Source organism: Argiope bruennichi, chromosome 3 (genome assembly GCF_947563725.1).
Source record: "Argiope bruennichi chromosome 3, qqArgBrue1.1, whole genome shotgun sequence".
Lineage (NCBI taxonomy): Eukaryota > Metazoa > Arthropoda > Arachnida > Araneae > Araneidae > Argiope > Argiope bruennichi.
The window spans coordinates 100,591,657-100,614,882 of NC_079153.1; the positions used below are offsets into that span (position 1 = coordinate 100,591,657).

A 23,226-nucleotide genomic window follows, 5' to 3' on the forward strand; every position below is an offset into this window, starting at 1 on the left:
GTGCAAGAAAAAAGAAAGTAAGAATTGATATTTAATTAAGAAATGATGTTATTATAGTCTTTATATAAAGAAGTCAAACAAATGAGATGACAGAATAAATAAAGAATCGTTCATTAAAAATACATTAAATTTGAAGATATTTTTTTTTAATAAATTTCTTTTTTAATATTTTTTTATTTCTTCTGATATTTTAGGAATAATAGATATCAAAAATTAATAATTTATTTTTTAACACAAATTTAGCATGATCTATATCTTGAAATCAGAGCGAATATTTCCTTTTCCAATATACCATATACTTCTCAATAGGGGTCCTTTGTGTCTAACTTAGATGCATATTGAATAGAATCGAATATATATTTTGAAATAATATAATGGGTTCGTTTGTGGTGCAAAGTTTATGAGTTTAGAGCTTCGAGTGTCTGAATTATTATATTGATAATCTATTCAATGAAAGGCAGGATCCGAAATGCAATATATATCTATGGCTATAAAATGGTGATAAAACAGGATAAAAATTTCAAATTTTAGGATTATTTCTTTTTCAATTATTCATTTCACCTATAGATGAATGAACAGACTGGCAAGCATATTTTTAAAGGTTATATAAATGTTGCTTAAAGGCTTCATGACAAGTTAGGTTAGGTTAGTTATATTAACGTCCGCTTTCAAGCAACGCAAGGGCTATTTTGGGACGGACCTCATAATTTTGAACCGCCGTCAGATGACGAGGGCGACACCTGAGCTGGCACCCCCCTCTCCACACCACGCCACACCAGGAGGGAGAACGTTTGGCCTTGACACGAATGTTTGGCCTACAGCTCACGAACCGAGACCTTACCACCAGGCCACCGCGGCCCTTCTTCATGACAAGCATCAGTTTTTGAGAGATAAGCGTTTCAAAATTATTATAATGTATTTTCAAATATAGGTCAACAAACACGGACAGACAATGTGATATGGTTTCAAAAATCATTTCATGTGACTTTTGGATGACGAGGAACTTCAACAATATCTTGAGATTGAATTTTCTGGCCATTATAGGAATTTTTCTTTATGTAGTTCGTGTTAAAAAATGAAAAATAATCTTTAGAACTCATAAACAGCATTTGAGATTAAAGATATCTAAACATAACCCACATAATAATAAGACATACCCCTGATTTTTTTTCAATTATAAAATCATTATGCCATTTATTACTGAAATGATTAAGCTTCTTCTTCTTCTATTGTAACAAATACATACAAAATGACTAGTCAGAAAAAAGTCCCTACAGTTCACATAAATATAGAGCATGAACATAATTCGTGATTAATGACCTAGAATAGTTCTTCTCAGTGGGAATGCCATATAATGTGAACTTTATCATAAAGCAAAATTTTACAATTTCTATCTAATATATATTTATCTATAGAAAACCCACTATCCCATTCTTCCATGACCAGCTTATTTCCTTAATAAAATTCTCTATGAAATTCTTCTTGGATGAAGAATTAGTTGGAACAACGATTTTCAAGTGTCGAAAAGAGCAGTGACAATGGCACAGAAGACAATGGCAAGAAGAGGCTTGTAATCAATATTTATCTTTGTACAATGGCAAAAAAAACACTTAGTTCAACAGGAACAGGAAGTTTTTTTCCAAGAAAAACATTAAATAAACTGAATTTAACTGTATTCTTTAGTCTATAGTTAAATATATTTTGAACGCAGTAATCTTTAATGGAAATTTTTAAAGGTATATTACATATAAATTCATATCCAAAATGTAATTAACAACTCCTAGAAGTTTATGTAGAGTATTTAATGTAGTCAAGAATAAGGAAAATCAAATAAACCATGCCCAACGAATTTTTAAACCATACTCCATCTGTGATTTTTTGTGGTTACGCTAAGTAACTGCATCGCATACATTAACCAATTATATATTGTTTCACACTACTAAATAAGATGATAATTCTTTTCTAGCAAAAAAAGAAAATTAAAAATTGGGGAATGGGAAAGGAATGTGCAGGACAGGCATCACGTGAATATAAATCTGCCTAATTTTAATGTACTCTTTGAAAGTTTAAGTCATGAGCCAAATTCTCCAAAAAGAAGAGAATTCTAAATACATCTCTCGCCAAATAAGAAAAAAGCAGCAAAATCGCAAAGTACATAAAAATACACCTTGTTGCTTGTTGCTAGATGGCACGTACATTTTTTTTTTTATCTTATAACTATAAATTCGCAAGAATCCATTTTATTTTCACAAACGATTGTAATTAATGTATTATATGATTAGTTTTCCAGTTATCATCACCATCATATAGCTCAAAATAATTCAAGATGCAATATTTGTGAATAAGCAATTACATTTTCAGATTTTTCTGAACTGAAAAATCTCAACAGATTTCTTTTTACCAACCTGTTTAACTCTCTTCTTTATATTGCATCAAATTAAAGTTGTTTCTTTATACTGTTTATATAATAAATGCTCATTCAAACTAAAACCTGTGGCTTATATGGAATATATATAGTCATTTCGTAGATTAGCTTATTGCTAATCTACGAAATGACTATATATATTCATGTCATTCGCGTATATTCATATTCGTAAATGTTCCTTTGTATATGTATATTGAAATTTATTATAGGATTTTGAATTGAAAAATTTATTAATTAGTTTCTGAATTAATAATAGGAATCGATTATAATTTTACTTTAATCTGTATAGCTGTATATCTTACATAAAGGACATGCAATTTAAAATATTCAAGACATTAAAGCAAAGCATTAACTATTTATAAAATGACATTTATTATACCAATAATGCATTTTAACGAACCTGATTATTATAATCTTGCTGCATTAATTCTGAATTGAAAATCATTAGTTACTAATTAGAGGAAACATTTCCCAATAAATATTCATGTGACTTTAAAGCATTATGTGTCTATATAATCATCTGAAATTAATGTAAACTAAATTTCCTATAAATTGCAAAATATTGGCAGTCGTTTTGTGTAAAATTAGCATAAATACCTGTAATTTATATCTAATTATATATTAATTAGATCCAGGTATTCATGTTAAATATTAGCATCACTTAAATTTTGAAATTAAAATACTGGGCTTTTAAATATATAGAGATATCAGTGTGTGTTTTAAGCTGATAGAGTTATGTTTGAATGCGTCGTGAAATATATGTTATTCTTGTATTTTCATTATTCTGTGTAAACATTTTTATTTTCATATTTTCAAAGTAATGCATTTTAAGATTACCATACTAATTACCAAACAGTTTAAAATAATCAAAATAACAAAACTTTTTTTAAATTAAATGTGAGAATGATTGATTGATTGATCACTGATTTCCATAAATATCGCAAAGAATCAGAGCATGAAAATTTTACAATCAAATAAACCATACTTCTAAAGAATCAACAACTAAGAATATGACACAATTACCTTCAAAACATTTCTTTCAGAGTAAAATTAGTTTGCAGTAAAGATTTAGTAGATCTTTCAATCAGCTCTTTTTTAACATTGGTGTCATCTATCAGGAAAGCCACAAAATTAACTTAAAGAAACTTCATTTTCATCATAAGTGGACGGAAAATTTAAATTTCATACTTTTATTTTCGGTGATAAATAGCCCTTGTTTGTCAATCTAATATTAATATTAGTATTCATTTTTAATTAAATTTCTAAACTAGCTATATTTTAATAAGACATTCAAAATAAAAGAATAAAATCGACGATTTATGACTATATCGTGATAAGACTAAATAACTTAAGGAACTCAAAATTTAAATAAATCCTTGTTTTGACTATATATGATCAGATGGTTACTGAATTGTAATTTCGGGACAACTCTAAACTTCTTGGTAAAAGAACTACAATACAAACATATTCGTATCAATAATTTCCAAATTTATGAACTGACCTCAGAAAGCGTCAGTCTCGGTATCTCCACAGTATTCTCTCGATTTGGCTCTATGGATTTCTTTACATTGGGCTTCAAACAGACAAAGGTATATCGTAAAAAAAAATAAATGAAGTGAAGTTATAAAAAAAGCTATCGTTAGTTTAATGAAGAATGCATTCATTTAGATTTTCAAGATATAACTTATCAAATGTTCGAAAATCAAGTTCGTATTGCTGAGGTAAAATTTGAAAACTGGATATACATAGAGGGGGTTATTTCAATCACAGTTGTTATTGAAAACTCAAACCTAAAAAATTCTCTTTTAACTTTCAAGAATTTTTTAAAAATTTTAGTTAAACAAAATAAAAATTTTGAAACAACTTACCTAAGCAAAAATATAATTTTATATACTAATAGCACCCTTTAAATTCAGGGTTGTCCTGATTTAATGGTACAAAATTAAAGGGTAGATACAGGATATTGTAACAATCATTTATTGTATAAAAATATATGGACACAAATGACGCGGTGAGGCACAAACAGGGATATAAAAGAAAAGAGAAATCTAGTTATCGGTTGGTTGCGTTGCCGCTAGAGAGCAGTAGATGTCTAGCCGCCGTTCAATATGATGCATCTCAGTAGGGGAAAGCGCCATTCGCATTTGTGCTGACATCTACGATAGGAGACATATCGTATGTCGAAAAAGCAGATATGCACGGCCGTGCAAATTATAACGGCAGAGCTGCGCTATGAATGCAAGCGCAGTTTCCTGATCTACAAATGCCGGATCACAGAATTTTTCAGCGGTTACATTGTCAACTTCGTGAAATAGGTTCGTTACACGTCACCAAGCATGAAACTGGTTGACGAAGCCTGGAAGAAAGCACTATGGCTGATAGACCCGAGTCAAGTACAAGAGCTGTTGATCATCACGTAAGTGTGAGTCATCAGACCGTTTGTAGAGTGTTAAACGAAAATCGCTTACACACTTTCCATTTTCAGCGAGTACAAGCTTTAAATCCGACAGATTATCCTCTCCGCCTGAACTTCTCCCAGTCGGTGGTACAGCAATGTGCGCTGCAGCCAGACTTCATAGCTCCTGTGCTATTTACAGATGAGGCGACGTTTACACGCGAGGGTGTCTTTAATGCACACAATTCCCATGTGTGGGCTACCGAGAATCCACATGCAACGCGACCACATGCGCATCAACAGTGATACTGTGTGAATATGTGGGCTGGTATTGTCAACGAATTTTTCATTGGCCCATACTTACTACGACGGGACTTAATGCCGAATTTTATCTTCTTTTTCTGGAACATGTGTTACCAGGGTGTTCCGATCACCATTCGTAACCGCATGTGGTTTCAGCATGATGGGACGGCATCCCACTTCAACACTGATGTGCGCACTTACCTGAATGCCACGTTTGGAGCGCGAAGGATTGGGCGCGGTGGACCAATCCATTGGTCATTCCGAACTCCCGATTCATCGAGTCTCTATAACTTTTTATGGAGACATCTGAAGAATCTTGCTTATGCGACTGCACTTGACTCAGATAAGGATCTCGTTGCTCGAATATCCGAAGCGGCTGCACGTGTGCGTGAATTACCTGTCATTATTGAGAGCGTACGCCAATCGCTCCACCGACGCTGTCAAGCTTGTATCGCTACTGGCGGACGCAATTTTAAACAGTTATTGTAACATTACACTTGTCAGCGACGCTTTCAATAAACACTTTGTCTTTACTTTCGTCTCTTATTTTTTTGTTTGCGCCTCACCAAGTCACTTGCACCCGTACATTCCTATACAATAAATAATTGTTACATTATCCTGTACCTACTTTTAAAGTTTGTACCATGAATTCGGGACTACCCTGTATAAATCGAATTTATTTAAGAAGCATTCAATTTCACGAAATTGGTATTTACTTTTAGAACACCTTTTATACATAGAGAATAATTACGATTAAAAAATAAAACATTGAAAGACAATCATGCCTTTATGGATATCAGTGTTAAAATTTCAATAATTTTGGGTTTAGAAAAATCATTATAATACATTGATTAGTTTCTGAAAACTCTCCATAACAAACTTCTTTCCAAATTATTAGCATGAAATCTACAAGATACATTTGTAAAAAATGACATAAAAATATACAAATTACTTCACCGTAAATTAAATTATCTTTCAAATTTCCATTTGTCATATAATTCGCAGTAAGCTTAAATTGAATTAAAATACTTAATAAAATTACTGGAACGCTGTCGAAGTTGAGCAAATTTCTTTTTATAGAAACAAATATATCATATAATATATCATTATAATATCATTATATATATCATTATAATATCATTATATATATCATATAATATATCATTATAATATCATTATATATATCATATAATATATCATTATAATATCATTATATATATCATTATAATATATCATATAATATATCATATAATATATCATTATAATATATCATATAATATATCATTATAATATCATTATATATATCATTATAATATATCATATAATATATCATATAATATCATTATATATATCATTATAATATATCATATAATATATCATTATAATATCATTATATATATCATTATAATATCATTATATATATCATTATAATATATCATATAATATATCATTATAATATCATTATATATATCATTATAATATATCATATAATATATCATATAATATATCATTATAATATCATTATATATATCATTATAATATATCATTATAATATCATTATATATATCATTATAATATATCATATAATATATCATTATAATATCATTATATATATCATTATAATATATCATATAATATAGATATATCAAAATATATCATTTATATATATATCATTATATATACAAATTACTCTCAACTTTCTTGTCAAATTTATTCCTGACAAAATGAAAATGAAATGTGTTTCTAAATGAAAGTAATATATATATATAGATTAAAAATATATAATTCAATAATTTATCATGCATCCTAGAATTTATTATCCATTCATTCATGATATATGGCTTGGAAACCAAATGAAATGCTTTAAAAAATTAATTTCAATAACGGATTATATTTATTTCATAAATATTTCATTCTATCATTTTGCCTTCCTTTTCAGGTTGCTACGAAAGAGAGACAGCTTTCATCTAGCTAATGCCGAAGGAGAAATAGAAGTTTTAGAATGCAATTTCGAATCGTCTGTTTTAGAAGAATCAGCAGTCAAAGTCACAGTGTTATGAAGAAAATCGAAAACAATTTTAAAGCATTCATCGTATTATTGACGTTTTTCCTGAGCAACTACTTTTAAGTGTCATAGCAAAAATAAATGTTTTTGTACATTTTTACGATTTAGTCTCCCCTTTCTTTTCACGTTCTTCTCTAAACCTTTGAAACGAAGTGAGATGAAGAGAAAATAGTCGTACTCGTCTGACAGATGGTAGTGTCGGGTTCCATCGGAATTTTACGAAAGGTTGTAGTTTGAGTAATGGAACAAAAGGACCACTCAATATTTGTCCCTTTTGGGGTACTTTTTATGGCATTTTTCGACTGAAATCGAAATAAGAGCATGAAAACAATATAAGCATTGTTTCCGAATGATCGTTTGTAGAAAATGGAAGTAGTTTAACTGACTGCCTCAATTTTCGTAAACGATGGAGGCGTATTTCGTTTGCAAAATGGCTTTTCCTTGAATTTCTATCTCAAATTACAATTCTGGGAGCAGATTTAAAAATATCGTACTGATTTTTCTAAAAATAGATTTCCTTTATTATATTACTTTTTAACAATGTAAAAAATAATTTAATATTTCTGAAAAAACAAAAATGGAAGCTTTACTTTGTTTGTTGAACTTATTTAAAAATGGAATTTAGCATTAAAGGAATGAATTAAATTTTCCTGAATTGATTCAAGCAAAATTTTTGAATGCTATATATTATATAAAAAATTGACATAAGAAAAATGTATATTTAATGGAAAATATTCCTAATTTATTCTCCGTGCGCAGCCTTCCCATTCCTTGTTGAGACCACTAAAACATTTTCTCGAGGATATATTCATTAAAAAAGGATATTTTGTGAGGAGACAATGTATTTAAAATTTATAATTTATAAAATTATCCCATGAACATCAATGTGATATTAATTATTAACATAAACTCTGAAAGTAGATTCAATTTTAAGTTAAAATACAATATCAATGAAATTATAAAGTATAACAACTACACTTATGGATAAAATAAGCTTAAAATCTTTTAAGAAAAGTATTACGAGCTATGCATATCTAACTCTTTTAAAATTTATGTGTTATTTTTCTAAATAACCTTTTTAAGACTTTTTCGAAGCTCCATATTAGTCTTTTAATTATTTTTTAAAACATATGCAAAAAATATCTTATGGAATCATAAAATTGTAAAAAACATTTCTTTTTTCGTATGTTTTATATTTCAGTTAATAACAGTTTCAAGGTAAAAAATAAATAGTGAATAAAAAGAATAAAATTTATAAATTTTTAAAAATAAATAATCTTTTACGAATTCTCGTATAAAAATATAAACAAACTGTTCTATACTTGAATCCGAATATCACAATTTATTATTTATCCTTTTATCTCGTCCAGATATTGATGAAATATTTCGAAGTTTATATAAGATTTTCACACATTCTTTTTCATAATTTTGATCAAATGTGGTCATATTTTTTGAAATAATTTCCTATATTTAATTTCTTTCTTTTATTTACTTCCATTTATTTGTTCAACATTACTATACCTTGATTCACTTTTTCTCTGTATCTCTAAAAACACAGTTTCTAATTATTATTAAATTTTTACATGAGATTGATACAATTAGAATACAAATTAAAAAAACGAAATAGAAAAAGCAAGAATTCATTCAGTTGTGTATTCTTATTGCAAATCGATCATAATAACTATATCTATGACAGTATTACTCATCTAATTTAAATTCATACATTCTTAAAAACTGAAAAAGTACATCGTTTCACAAGCCTTTACAACTTATAACAATTTTAACAAGCAGTGTAATAGCAATATAAGAATTGCGTTCCATTGTTAACTTATATTTCGTAATATATTGACTTTAAGCCAACAAAATATGTCATTTCTAAATATTTTTTTTTTTTTTAATTTCCTCTATACTAGTCAAAATACTTTCTGGATAAAGATTAAAAGAGGAAATTACTTTGATACTGAAGACACTGCCATTCACTTTAAATTACTTTTAAATTTTTCAAGGAATTTTAGATTAGATAAAGTGTGATTTTGTTTTTCGTATTTACCGGAGTCTGCAAACCTTTATTCTTTGAAATAATGGCGTATTTTTTTAAATATTCTTATTGAAAGAGAAATATTCATTTAACTCATAAAATTATACAGCAATAATCCTTTAAATTGATTATAACTTTTTTTCCAAATTGAAAAATTGTAAATTTTTATTTCTGTTCATACAGAACTGTATTTTGAACCAGTTCTAAAATTTTATATATGGTGCAATTCAAAATTATTGCAAAGATTATAACTTTCTTGTAAAATCAGTAGAAAAAAATCTTCAGCTTAATAAAAAAAGAAACCAAAGGGAGTGACGTTTTTCGCATGAAGTTATAATAGCCATGGATCACTTTTCATAGTCTTATGGAAATTTTCTGTAAAAAATCAAATAAGCCTTGTGAAATTAGCAAATTCGTAATAACTAATATACGCTCTATATCACGGCATGCCACATGTAAAATTTTCTGAATTTATTTCGTTTTTCATCTTATTCAGGTATACCCTTTAATCAGTTCTCAATGCCTCTATTACGTGCAACAGTAAACAAACTGAATATGAACATAAAGAATAGTTACATCGTAGAGAAATCTATTATTGCACGGATTTTATCAGTCTGGTCAAGGAAAATCCTTCAGTTCATTATTACATACGTAAAAAAAGAAAGGAAAACTCCTAGTATATTATATTCAAATTGTTTTCTTTCTGTCATTATCTATAAGAAGTTTACTGCGATTTGTAATTTATGCTATTGTTATCGTTTCATTGCTACTTAAAGAATATGCCTGTATTACATTGCACTCACCTTCGAGCCAAATTTATATCCAAAGTAAAATTTATTTTACTTTTAAAATCATTTGAATATTGGTCAAATTTGGTCAATCATTTTTTTTAAATTAATTTTTGCATCAGGTGCATAAGGATAAGTGTTACTTCTTTTGAGGAAGGCAGAAAAATAACCTCTATAGGATCTAACAATATTAGAACAAACTCAATTCATATTATTTTCCTGTTTTATCTGTATCCTGAAAGGACTGAACTGCAAAGAAAACTCAATTTTTGTAATAATTCCAAGAAATATGAATTCCAACACCATGATCTTCATTTGAATATAATCATTACGCATTTGATAAAATAGAAATAATGTAGAAATGTGCAGAAAAATCATATTCATGTGTACTTACAACAACTAGAATTAAGAATTGTTTCAAAATATATATATTTCTGTCAAAACTCAATACAAGCAATACAATATTTATATTCTGATAGTATGCACAATTCAAAATAGTATACAATATTTATATTCTGATAGTATGCACAATTCAAAATAGTATACAATATAAATTTTAGAGTTGCAAAATTAAGTTGTATGATCTTATTCCATTACTTTAAAAGGTTTCAAGGAGGAGAGGGGTCTCCGTCCCGACAGCATTTGTTATAATAGATTTGAAGCTGACTCTGTTTAAGACAAATTAAATGAAAATTTATCCATGATGATTTTTAGGCTTATGAGGCTTTAATATTTAATGAGATCACTAAGGCTTTTCAAATGATTATTTTGTGCATGTTTATTTTATTTACGTTAAAGATATTATAAACTTTTGTATTCTAATTTTTTTAACATTTAAAGTTGCTAAAATATGTATTAATCAGTGGGTTTTTTTCTTTAATTATACAATTTTCACATGATAAATACATTCAAAACGTCCAAAAAAGTCAAAAACAATAAAATTTGCCAAATATTACAAGCCATACAATCTTTTAGGTAATAAATGTTATTGTATTCAAAAAAAATTCTAATAAATATTCACTTACTCAATATCAGAATAAATCAGCTTAAAAAAATTCCTAAAAATCATGCTTTTTCTTGCAAAAAACTGAATAAAATTTCTGAGAATTTGCATTAAATTTCTCGCTAGTGACAATATTTTCTTTTACTTATCATCTACTAAATTATCTATCACTTATTGAAAATCAATGATGTTCCAATTTCAATTTTGCATATTTCCTATATTAAATTTTTTTAAGAATATGCAAGTTTTCTTAAGAATATTCAAGTTTTTTTAATTACGATTCATTAAATATATTAAAGAAAAGTGGGATTTAAATTCATTGTCAAAAATGTCATATCATAGGAAATTGAAAACAATACTTCAAATCTTAGATCACATTGCTTAAAATGGATTTCAATCTTAACGAATACCTTTGAGAATACTATGCTTATAGGAGGAATTGTATGAACCTCCCAGCTTTGCATTTAGTAATCCCTTCCAATCAGCATCGATTATTTAATTGAGGCTCTAGGTCAATCTAAGAGGACTCCTTGCTTTGTGGGATATACACATACCGAAGGCATCCCTAGATCAGAAGCTATTGGGAAGAGTACAAAGTGAGCTATTTAGAAGAGAGGCACGCTTTGCCGGACCTGATTAGCATTATAACGGACTTGATTGAGCAATGGAATTCAGATGTCATCTAAAGGATGTTAATAACATTTGTAATTTCTTGAAAAGGAAAAATATCCAAACTTTTCTGCCAATATAAAAGATGTAAATTTTAAAGTTAGTACAAAAAACATAATATCATTAATTACAATAATAGCATGGCTAGAAACAGCAACATTATTTGAAATTCGTTTCGCTCAAACGGGGAAAAACTTCATATGTACAAATTTCGTGATTTATTTCAGTTTAGTTAAGTATTTGTTTTTAAAGTAAGTCTATTTTTAGACAGATCCTACAATTTCTAGGCCATATTTTAAGGAAAAGGGGATGACCTGAACTGGAACTTACCCTCCAAATTTTCATACCACCAGAAATCTCCTAAATATTATATATATATATATATATATATATAATATTTAGGATATATATATATATATATATATATATATATATATATAGAGAGAGAGAGAGAGAGAGAGAGAGAGAGAAATATTGAAGAAAATGAAAAAAAGTATTTTAAAGATTCAATATTATCTCCATTTTAGATAGAAATAGTGATATTAACAAAGCATGAGTGTGAATATTGGAAATAAAGAAATAAATTGAAATACAGTGCAAAAGTTTTGCAGTTTAATAGTGAAAGCAATTTATTTCAGCATTACTCATATTAACTTACTAAAAAAATGGGAAATAATGATTAAGATACGATTTTAGACAACAACGTTAACAATTTTAGAATATTTAGTAGCAGCATTAAAGTCGAAATCGAAAGTTTAAAGGAGTTCATTGCTAAAACAAGAATTAGACTCAATTTTGGTACAACCGAACAGCAACTACTAGAAACTTACGAAGCAATTAAGAGACCACTTAATGTAAAAACGGTTAAATGAGTTTTGAATTACATCATAAATTTAAAAAAATATTTTTGTGCCATATTATTTTATTTAAACCTTTAGTGATATCGAAATATAGAACAAATATTTAAAATAAATAAAAGTTTAAAAATGCTTCTATCGAATTTCAGAAGCTTAGAAAATACCTCTGATGAACTTCAAAAGCTTGTAAAATGATACTACTGAATTTTAGAAGCTTAGAAAATCCTTCCGAGATGAAAAATAATTGCTTTTACTAGAATGAAAAAAATAAGTTTTCTGTTTGCTATGGCCTCTTATCAATTCATTTGAACAAACATTTGAATAAGTTTTACTTTACTTATATTACCTTTTTTACTCCATTTTTCATCCACTTGTTTATGGAATATTTATTTTTCCATTTATATAAAGGTAGATGGACACAGAAACACATAAATGTAATTGATAAAAAAAATTTAACTCGCCTCACTAATTATTCAAATTTGGAATTCATCCAACACTATAGTTCACTTTTATAATAATTCCAATTCTTTCCCTCTTTGCACTTTTTTTTTTGAAAAATCAATATATTAAAGAATTATCTCGCAATTACGAATATCAATTTTTTAAGTATATAGATTTTTTTCTATAGTAGAATTTAAGTCATAAGAGATTGAAAAATATTATTCAATGTCATGAAACCATGAAATGGCACATGTCTTATCTTCTTTATGACAAATTTTGATGCATTTAGCTGCAAATTTATCGATTTCAGTCCTACTTATACCTTTCTAAGAGTATCCATGGATGACAAATTTTTATGCTATTATTGAGTAATGTTTTGAAAAAACAAACTTTATTGCCACATCACCTATCGTTCATCACTTATCACCATTTATTTAATAATGCCTTATATGATACTCAGTGGAACCCAAAATATCCGTTTAGTCTCTAAATATTCAAAGTTACACAATTTGTCACAAAAACAGTATTTAAATTTATTTTTAAAAATGCATCTTTATTATATAAAATATGAATTTATATTGTAAAAAAAGTTACAAGAAAACGTGTATATTGTTAGTATAATTATATTTAGAATTTCAATGCACCTATCAAAAATATTATTAATAATTAGTTTCTATCATACAGATCTTACCACAACAATTTTTTTATTGTTACGAAGCATGCCTCCACAATTCCTGCTTTAATTATTTATCATTAAAATTCTTAAATTCAAAATGGAAAATAGATAACAGCTTTGAGCATGTAAAATTGTCGAAAATTATTAAATTTTTTCTTCCATGAATATTAACTGTAAAAAATATATTTCATGAAAAAAAATTTCAATGAAATATAATAATTCTATTGAATTGTATTAGAATAAATAATACTGTCCAAAAACATATGCTAAAATATAATAATATAATAATAATATTGTTCAATTAGGCTAAAATACTTATATTATTACATATACAAATATATGCTACAATTTTCAGTGAACCAAATAAGAATACAATTGCCAAATAAAACTTAACGTCTAATTAGACACTAGATGTAATTTAATTTAAAAGGGTATAGGGGTAGCTATTCTGAAAAATGGAAAAAAAAAAGTTTAAAAGGGGAGTCTACGAAAACCGATAGTATTTTGTTATACTCCAGTTTTAAAATCTTACTCCCACAACCTAACAAGCTATTCCTGAGTTATCACACCAAGCGCTAGTATTACGCCTGCCAAATATGATGAACGATTGTTCGTTCACTCGTTCATCAGTTCTTTTTATTTTTCAACAAAACGATTTTAAAACAGCAAACAAAAAAAGACAGCTGAAGGGGATAAAAAATTTATAATCATCTCATCCTTCCATGTGCTTCATAAAGCGAACCATGCATAAAAATTCCCCCTCCTTTCTGAAATCGATCAGCCGAATGTAGGTAAAAAGAATAAGAATTTTTCTTTCTTTTATTTCTGACTATCGTTTTTAGAGATCGAAGCACTACTTTCGGCTTACCGCAAAAGTTTGAAACAAAGTGCTTTCTCATATTTTCAAAGTTAGTGATCCCACCATTACCGAAACTAAGTAAACTTCAGGGACATCTTTTTTTTTTTTTTTAAATTTTGTCAAGAAGTTTTTGTATTGTCATAGTTTCTCTTAGGGTCCCTTCAGAATTAATTTTAGAAATACTGTCAAAAGAGATTGCTTTTTGTTTTGAATATTGTTTAAAAAATTGCAACCAGATATTATATTCTCTTTTATTTGAGAAAAGGTTTTTTCAGTTAAATTGAAATTATGATTTAATGTTTGTTTAACAAACTTTTTTGATTTGTTCGATTATCTTTCGGAAAGTTTTTAAGCCCTAAATTATTTAATAAATTAATTAGAAAGGTTCTTTTTTCTTTTAAGGATTATATTTTTGAAGAATTTAAATGCTCAGTTTTTAAGCTAGTAATATTTAATTTTTAAATATGTATAACACTTTGTCAAAATATTTCAAATTCCATTTTAGAACTTTATTCTGCATAGTTCATTAAAACAACTTATATTTTAAATTTAAAAAGGGGAATGTTAGATATATTTAATAAAAATGCATTAGTAAAACTTCTCTTTGTATGATCTCATTGTAATATTCATATGCGATGCTAACCTTCAAACACTATTTTTTTAATTATATAATTAAATTAGTGTACATAAATATGGAAAATTTCATGGATGATTGCGTTTATTCTAATATAAAAAGTTAAAAAGTATATGAAAAGAAATATATCACTGTTTTGAATAGTCAGCTGGCAGAAGATATTTTTTTCTTTGAAGAAATGCTTCAATATCAGATATCCCCAACAATTAAGTTTCGTTCTTAATGACAATTTAAAAAAAATATTTGCCAATGATGAGTAGAATATTACATTCAGATTTAAGTAAAGTTGTAAATTATAATAACACATTTTCGATTGTGTCAGAGGAAACTTTATTCAAATTTGTAAACTTTAATTTTTATTTCGCAAATAACGGAAAACAACATTGAAAAAAGAATATTGTTTCACATCTTGATTATTGATTTATTATGCAAATTTTTAAAGTCTTTCTGTTAGAAATGAATAATAAAAAGCAAATTTAATTATTATTTTCAATTACTCAGTCTCTTCAAGTTACTTAGTTTCCAACAGAATAATGAAATCTTTTAAATACAAGTCCCTTACAGGAGTCCATACCATGTGATTATCCCTTACAAGAACGTAACGTTAACTTAATATTTTTTGGAATTTTAGGTTTTATTTACAAGAAACTATAAGTTATTTCGGGATCCACTTACCTTTCCATCATAACTATCATCCCAAAAAGGAGTATTGCCTCCTGCCAAATATGATGGATGGCTTCTCATACGTTCCTATTTGTTTTCTTGCCAAGCGATATTAAGACACCTGACGAAAAAAAAGCTAAGAAAGGGAAGAAAATTCAAATCGTCTTATCCATTCACCGCTTCGTAAAGTAAACCGAGCGTAAAATTTTCTCTTCCCACAGAAAATCGATCGGCTGATGATGAGTAGAAAGAGTCAAAAAATGTGTTTTTTTATTGTTTTTTTATCATCTTGTTTAGAGATTAAAGTAATTCTTCTGACTCACCGAAATAAGTATAAAATAAATTATTTTCTCATATTTCCAATTACTTATCCCTTTGTTATTGAAACAAGGGTTAAGGACTTCTTTTAATGCTAGTAGATTTTATTAACTAGTATAGTTTATTCTTAACTTAGATACGTAAATTCTAAAATATTACCAAAAATATTTCAATCTCATTTACGATATATTATAAGAATTGCAAGCAATTTAATTTTATTAAAAGTAATTGCATATTTTATGTTGTTTGAGAAAAGTTGTCTTTATTGGTGATACAATTATACATATTCAAATCAGTAATACAATTTTTGTAAACAAAATTATCCTCTGAGATCAATGAAAATTAGACAAATTTTTAAAAAAAGACCTTACATTTTCATTATTTTATCAAAGAGTTTATTTTATAGTTATTATAAAAATATTTAATGCTTATAACATGTTTCTATTCCTTGTAATGCAGTTTATAACTATTCCAGTTATAATATTGTAAAATTAATTTTTAAATTTTTTTCCTAAACAATATAGGGTAGTGGGATTTTAGTAATAATTTTAAAGGACTGTGTGGCTTTAGATTTTTTTTTTAATTCCGTATATCCAATATGTTTTTAAATAGTTATTCTTAATAGGAAAATCATAGCAAGTAACATATTAGTTAATTATTAAAATTCGAAATAAGTTATTTTTTTAACAATTTTTGGCAATAATTTATTATAAACAATAAATACTAAGTAAATACAAGTATTAACTTAGGAAATAAATTTTGTAATTCGAATAGTATACGATTAAACTTATTACTTAATGAGCTATAAAATCAATTTCAGTGAACTTTTTTATAAAATGACCTATAAATAAAGTTCTGATAGCTATCATATTTTTTTAATTGTATATACTTTAAATATCTTCCAAAATTAATGAATCAATACCCAACCCCTATGTATAATTCTGATTTTGATAATTTTTACTTTAACTGAAAGTCATTGTCTTTTAAATATGTCATCAATATAAATATAACCCTTCTGCCATCCATTTTTGAAAAATATTGCAAAAAAAATATCTTGTCTTCTTCTGCAACTTTAACATTTGGGCTAATTTTTCAAATCAATTTCATCACTTCGTACGCCCAGAATGTTCCATCTTTATTGTGCAAATAAAATTTTAAATATAGAATATATTTCATTTCCTAAAATCTATTTCAATAAAAAATTTCAGATTTTTTTTTTCTAACATTATTTTTTAAGAAGAATAAAGAATCTATGTTATGTGTTCGGCAATTATAATTTATATACTTAATAAATACTTATTAATGATATACAATATGATAACCATAATTTTAATTTAAAAATAATGGTTTGTAATTAATTATTAAATTAATTAACTACAAAGAATTAAAAAATATGTGACTCTTAACCAAAACTTAGTTTTCAAAATTTGTACTCTTCAGAAAACTTTCATATTGATTGTAACATACTGTATTCTGTATTTAATAAAATTTAAGGAAGCATATTAACTTAATTCTATATAACCCGTATATTGATAAGGTTTCCGTAATCATCAAATCATTAAATTGCTAAATACAATTATTTAAAAATTCATATAATAATACAATAAGAAAAATATAGAAATGATAAAATAGGCATATCATTTATTATGCTATTTAAATATGCATGATTCTTCTGCTTGAAACATGTCAATTAATTTTTTATATATATTGCCTGAAAATAATATTTTAATAAATTGAACGGATACAATAATTTAAAATAAATTCCGTTGAGAATGCAAAAAAAAAATATGGCATATGTTATATAGTTTTGTATGAAATTTATTTATAAAATATAATACCTACCAAAATGGAGGAAAAAAACTTTATTTCCAAAACAAAATTCATTATATCGATACATAATCAGATGTTTCTAGTTTCCGATTTTTGTAAACGTTATGAAACAAAAATTATTACTACACATTCAGAATTTAAATTATACATGCGTTTTCTGGAAAACAGTTAATAAGTTTCCATTAAAAAAATCTGATGTCTATATGAACATTAAGCTAATAAATAACAAAAAGGTCAATATTCAGAGATGTTATCTTGTTATTACAATAATTAATGCAAAGCATGGAATTCGATGCCCAAATTTTTTATCCGTCGTAACTGAATTTATGCAGGAAAATTTTTCTGCATAAGATAAGCATTAAAGTAAGAGCCGGGATTTTGGTCAACATAGGATTTCAGACGAAAATGTCAAATTTATCAGATGTCTGATGCATACACTATTAACTTCTTAACAAAGAGTTAACAAAATAAATTATGCATGTAAAAGATTAGTTAATATTTTGCATTTTACATAGCGGTTTGCAAATTTTTCTTAATAATTCAAAATACATAAAAGAAGTTAGCTAGAAATTAAATACACAATTACTGTTAGAAAGAGAAACTGAAATCGCATTTGACTAAATATTTTTCAATGAAAAACTCTCTATCAAAAGATCTCTGTTCAAATGGCTTTAAAATGTATAAAGTTTTCTCTAAAATTCAAATAAGTGTATTTTTTTATACGTTCATTACAATTACTTGATGTAAAACAAAAAAAAAAATATTTAATCATCTTTACACTTTTCATTTGGATTTCTATAGATAAACAAAAAAATAAAATCAATTGAGCTGTGAAATTATTTTTAGTTTCACGAAACAAACATAAAATGATGTGGTTATTTATCTGTAATGAATTCTTTGTAATAATGTATTGTATCTATAAAATGAAAATTTATGTATATTTCATGCAGAACAATGATATCCAAATATTGGGAAATTTGAATTTTGTTATTTCCAATGGTACGTTCATTCTTTTAAATTTATTTAAATGCAGTTTAATTGTCAAAAAAAGTGCTTGTTGCGAATGATCGAGATAAAAATCAAAAATTGAAAATCAAAATGACATTCTGTTTTTGATTACTAAAACAGCTCTAATCTGCAAGCCAGAAAACGCATACAGATTCCACTTTTTCAGAGATATATCCAAACAGGAAAAAGTTATCCCTATAAGACACTTGAAAGGATCACAAAATTCCTCCAATACAATGCAGATCATAAATCCACTACCTACGAAGATGTTCGACGCGATAACAATATGGAAGGTAGCTCAAGCTCATACATACTCATAGAAGAAGCGAGAACCTACTTACTTTTGAGTAGCTTCTCATTCCTATATGTAAGGTGCTTCTCAGTGGGGCAAAGATATTGGAAAAAATTTCACGCCGTTCGTCATTCCTTTCTTTTTTTTAGGTTGGAACTATACTAATGAAAGAGAACGTTGGGTAATTTATAAGAGCTTCACAGCGAAATATTTACGTTGAGAAGAAGTAGATGGATAAACATCCCAACAAGATAGTTAAGTTAAGAAGAAATATCTTTTAATTCATTTCTAGGAAAATTCAAATATCAAGAAACTTTCAATACTAAAGTTGTTTATTCCAATAATGTGACTAATTTTTGCTTGATTATAAAACTGTCTATAACTTCCATCGTAAAGGAATTACGGCGGAATAAGAATTTCAATTTTCTACCAATGACATTTGAACTGATTTGTCCAACCAAAATATGGTAAGAGCCAAAGATTCATATAAATTGATCTCAGTCCACAATCAGAGAAAAATGTTCAGAAATTTTTCTTCTATCGTGTCATGACAGCTATTGCAATAAGTAATTTCCTATAAGGAATCTGTTAAACGCTTCCACAATGAACACGCATTGTATTAAATATAATGTGTATTTAGTTATATACTTTAGGTAGTGGGTTTTTGGCTCGGTTTAAACATTTATTGGTTTTAAATTACTGAGCATCATTTGAGGACCCATTAGCACAGGAGGATACCCCATTTGAGAACCCAAATCATATTAAACCCGTGGAAGATGCTTTAATATTACCAAGATATATTTCTCATTAAGAACTTTCCTCAGGAAGTAAAAGCAGTTCCTTCTCTAGTGTGCTCTATTATACTAAAATTATGGATATCTCTTTAAACTAATTTAGGTAGGTATGTGTTGAAAATTCCAATGCTCCATCTCTAATACCATAAAACGCCGATATCGTACGAGAATATAGCGGGAGTATCACAAAATGTCTTATAATAATAAGAATACTTTTATTATTTTAGCCCCTCTTTCCATTACTAAAATTCTCTATTCAATTTGAGTTATTTCATATTTATAAAAAGGTAATCCTTTAATTAAATTTCCACCCACCTCTTGATGAACTAGAATCTTTAAATTCTGCTTACTTTTATTTCCTCGATGATAATTTTTATGCTTTTATTCCTTTAAGAATGTAATTATTAATTAACATTAATAAAATTAATTTAATTAAAATTAAGCATTAATTAAATTACTTGAATTAAAATTTTATTCCAATTTTGTTTGCACCACCTAAAAGTGAGACTGAAAAAAAAATATCTCAAGAATAAAATAAAGAAATTAATTTTAAAAAATATTTTAAACTGAATAAAAGATAAAAGTGTGTTTTTAAAATAATTGTCTTTGAATAGCTCAGAAAGGAGTTGGATTACCGGTAATTTATTTTTCTGTAACATGAATGGATTATAACCATATTCTTCAAAACCAAACATTCCAAAAATTCTCATTGATTTCCTCCTATCAATCAGGAAAAAAAAGTTCATCATCATGTGACGAATTATTTTTCTTCCATCAAGAACAAAATGTTAAATGTCCAATTCATGTGAATGGATTAAATTCACGTCTTCCAAAATCCATGGTAAATATTATTCAATGGCCGAGCATTGTAAACGCTTCTTTCCCTGTTACATTTTACAAGATTTCATGATATCCTTGTTTGGAGCAACAAAAAAAAATAGCAACAAGGAATTCTACTTGTATTATTTGATCAATTCAGAAATATATTAATTTAAATTTACTCTTTTTGTAATAATCATCTCTTATTACAAGAAAAAAATTGATAACTATAGAAAAAATTATGTTTCAATATTTTTGAATATTTTTATATTTTAATATAATTTAATAAAAAATTTTATTGATGCATTAAAAAGTAGGATTTTTTTAATTATAATCCATTTCTTAATCCTTAATTTATAATTCAATGTTATAAATATTGTAGGTCCAACTTTTTTTTCATTTCAACCCAAGACGATGTCTCCAAAATGAAATTAAAATTTGACTAATTCTTCCAAGTAAATGATAGTTAAGTACAAAAACATTAAATGAGCATCTTTGTTTAGAACATATAGAAGGAGCATAAACCTAATACATAAGTTTTTTGATAATATCAACTACAAAAAACTATCTTCACAATTATGATCAAACCAAGAAAAATAAGAGCATGTATTGATATAGTTTAAATTTTTATTGGATATAAAAATTTAGATATTATGATAATTTTAATTGCTACTTGGCATTAAAATAAATTTAATAATGGTTGTAGATATCACTGTTTATAGAATTCATAGCTTGAAATAAATATTCCAATATTAATTTTTTTTCTTTTTTCAGCTTTTCAGATCAAAATTTTCATTTTCGAAATATGTATATTTTCCAGAGTACTAATTCACAAGCAAATGCTTTCAGATTCTCCGAAATACTTCACAATAAATCCATCTCAGTTTCAAAAACTAGCTACGGTAGTCATCAAATAAAAACAGAAATGGAGAAAGAAATGCATGAAGCAATCTCAATTACAAACATTTTTATTTATTTTTTCTTCAAATTATGCTACATCAAAAACGTCCCTCTAAAAGGTTTTAATCAAATTACTTCAGTTTATTGACAAACAAGCTGTAAAATTTAATTGAATTTAATTAAATATTCTCGAGAATGAAACTGAGCTTCTTAATTAAAGTGTTTAAAAAATCCTTCTTTTAATTTGTTTTGTCTTTTTTTTTTTAGTATTTGAATCGAATTCAGTTGTTCGGAAATTGTAATTAAATCGCCAAAAAATATCCTGTTTTGAATTTTTTATGTTTTAATTAGTTACTCAAATTAGGCAATAAATCAATCAAATTCTAAATGGCTCTTTCAAATTCTTTATTTGCTACAAAAAATTTCACTCGTCGTTGTAAATCTAAATTTATTAAACTTTACTAATAATCGTATAACGGATAATCATCACATGCAGTTTAAAGTTTAAAAACTAAAAAAAAACGATTAATTTTTTTTTTAAAGTCGTCAAACTAATATCGTTATAAGAACCGAAAACTACTTTAATGATTATCACTTATCTCTATTTAAGAGGTACGATAAAGCATTGAAGTGAGACTTTCTTCAAATAAACTATAAAATAAGCTATACATTTACTAAAAAAATGATACTATATTCTTAATTATCAAGTTCCAAAGGAATATAATTCTAAATGCTAAATCATTTCTACATATTGTACCATAATAAACTGAGTGTTCTATTTTAATATTAGAAATAAAAAATAAATTACATTTTGGCCAGTAGGAATAATACCACTGGCTTGCAAGTAATTTGAATCTTTTTAAAATGTGTTTTCAACCATTCTTCCATCAAGAGAAAAAAAGTAAAGACCTTAAACTAAAAAATTTATCTAAAAACGGATAAAAAAATTAATATACAATTTCTTTTTTAAAAAAAACATGTGAAGGAAAATTAAAAGGAACAACAATTTGCCAATCTATAGCTTTATTGTAGTCATACTGTATATATTGTAGTCATAGCTTTATTGTAGTCATATAGCTTTAATGTAGTCATCAATATATCGTTTTGCCGATATAGTTCGACTTTTTTTCTATGATTTTTACTTAAAGCTTTTGTATTGCAAGATATATTCAACAGCAGTTCGCATTATTAGATGTTTTTTTTTACAAATATTCAAAATATTCTGTATGAGAATATTAAGTATGAGAAATCTCCTATAAAAACCATTCTTTTTGTCTGAGAAGGCCAAAAGTCTGAGAATGTTAGATACGGTACACGAGCTGGCTAAGATATTTAGAATATCCTTTTTGTCTTTTAAAAAGATTCACTTCAGAAACCTTTACCTGCCGTAATACCCTGAACACGACATATATCTTGTTATTTTTTTAGTAAAGTAAGAGTTTGACGAAT

The 23,226-nt window shown here is 26.7% G+C and overlaps 1 protein-coding gene across 1 annotated transcript in view; it reads left to right on the top strand.

Moving 5' to 3' along the window:
* LOC129963957 (beta-alanine transporter-like) overlaps positions 1-7,201 on the top strand; it is a 315,940-nt gene extending 308,739 nt beyond the window's left edge. The window contains exon 11 of the mRNA XM_056078583.1: positions 7,063-7,201. Coding sequence (XP_055934558.1) covers positions 7,063-7,183 — 121 coding nt within the window. The 3' untranslated portion in view covers positions 7,184-7,201. The remainder of the gene's footprint in view (positions 1-7,062) is intronic.
* Positions 7,202-23,226: the final 16,025 nt, after the last annotated feature.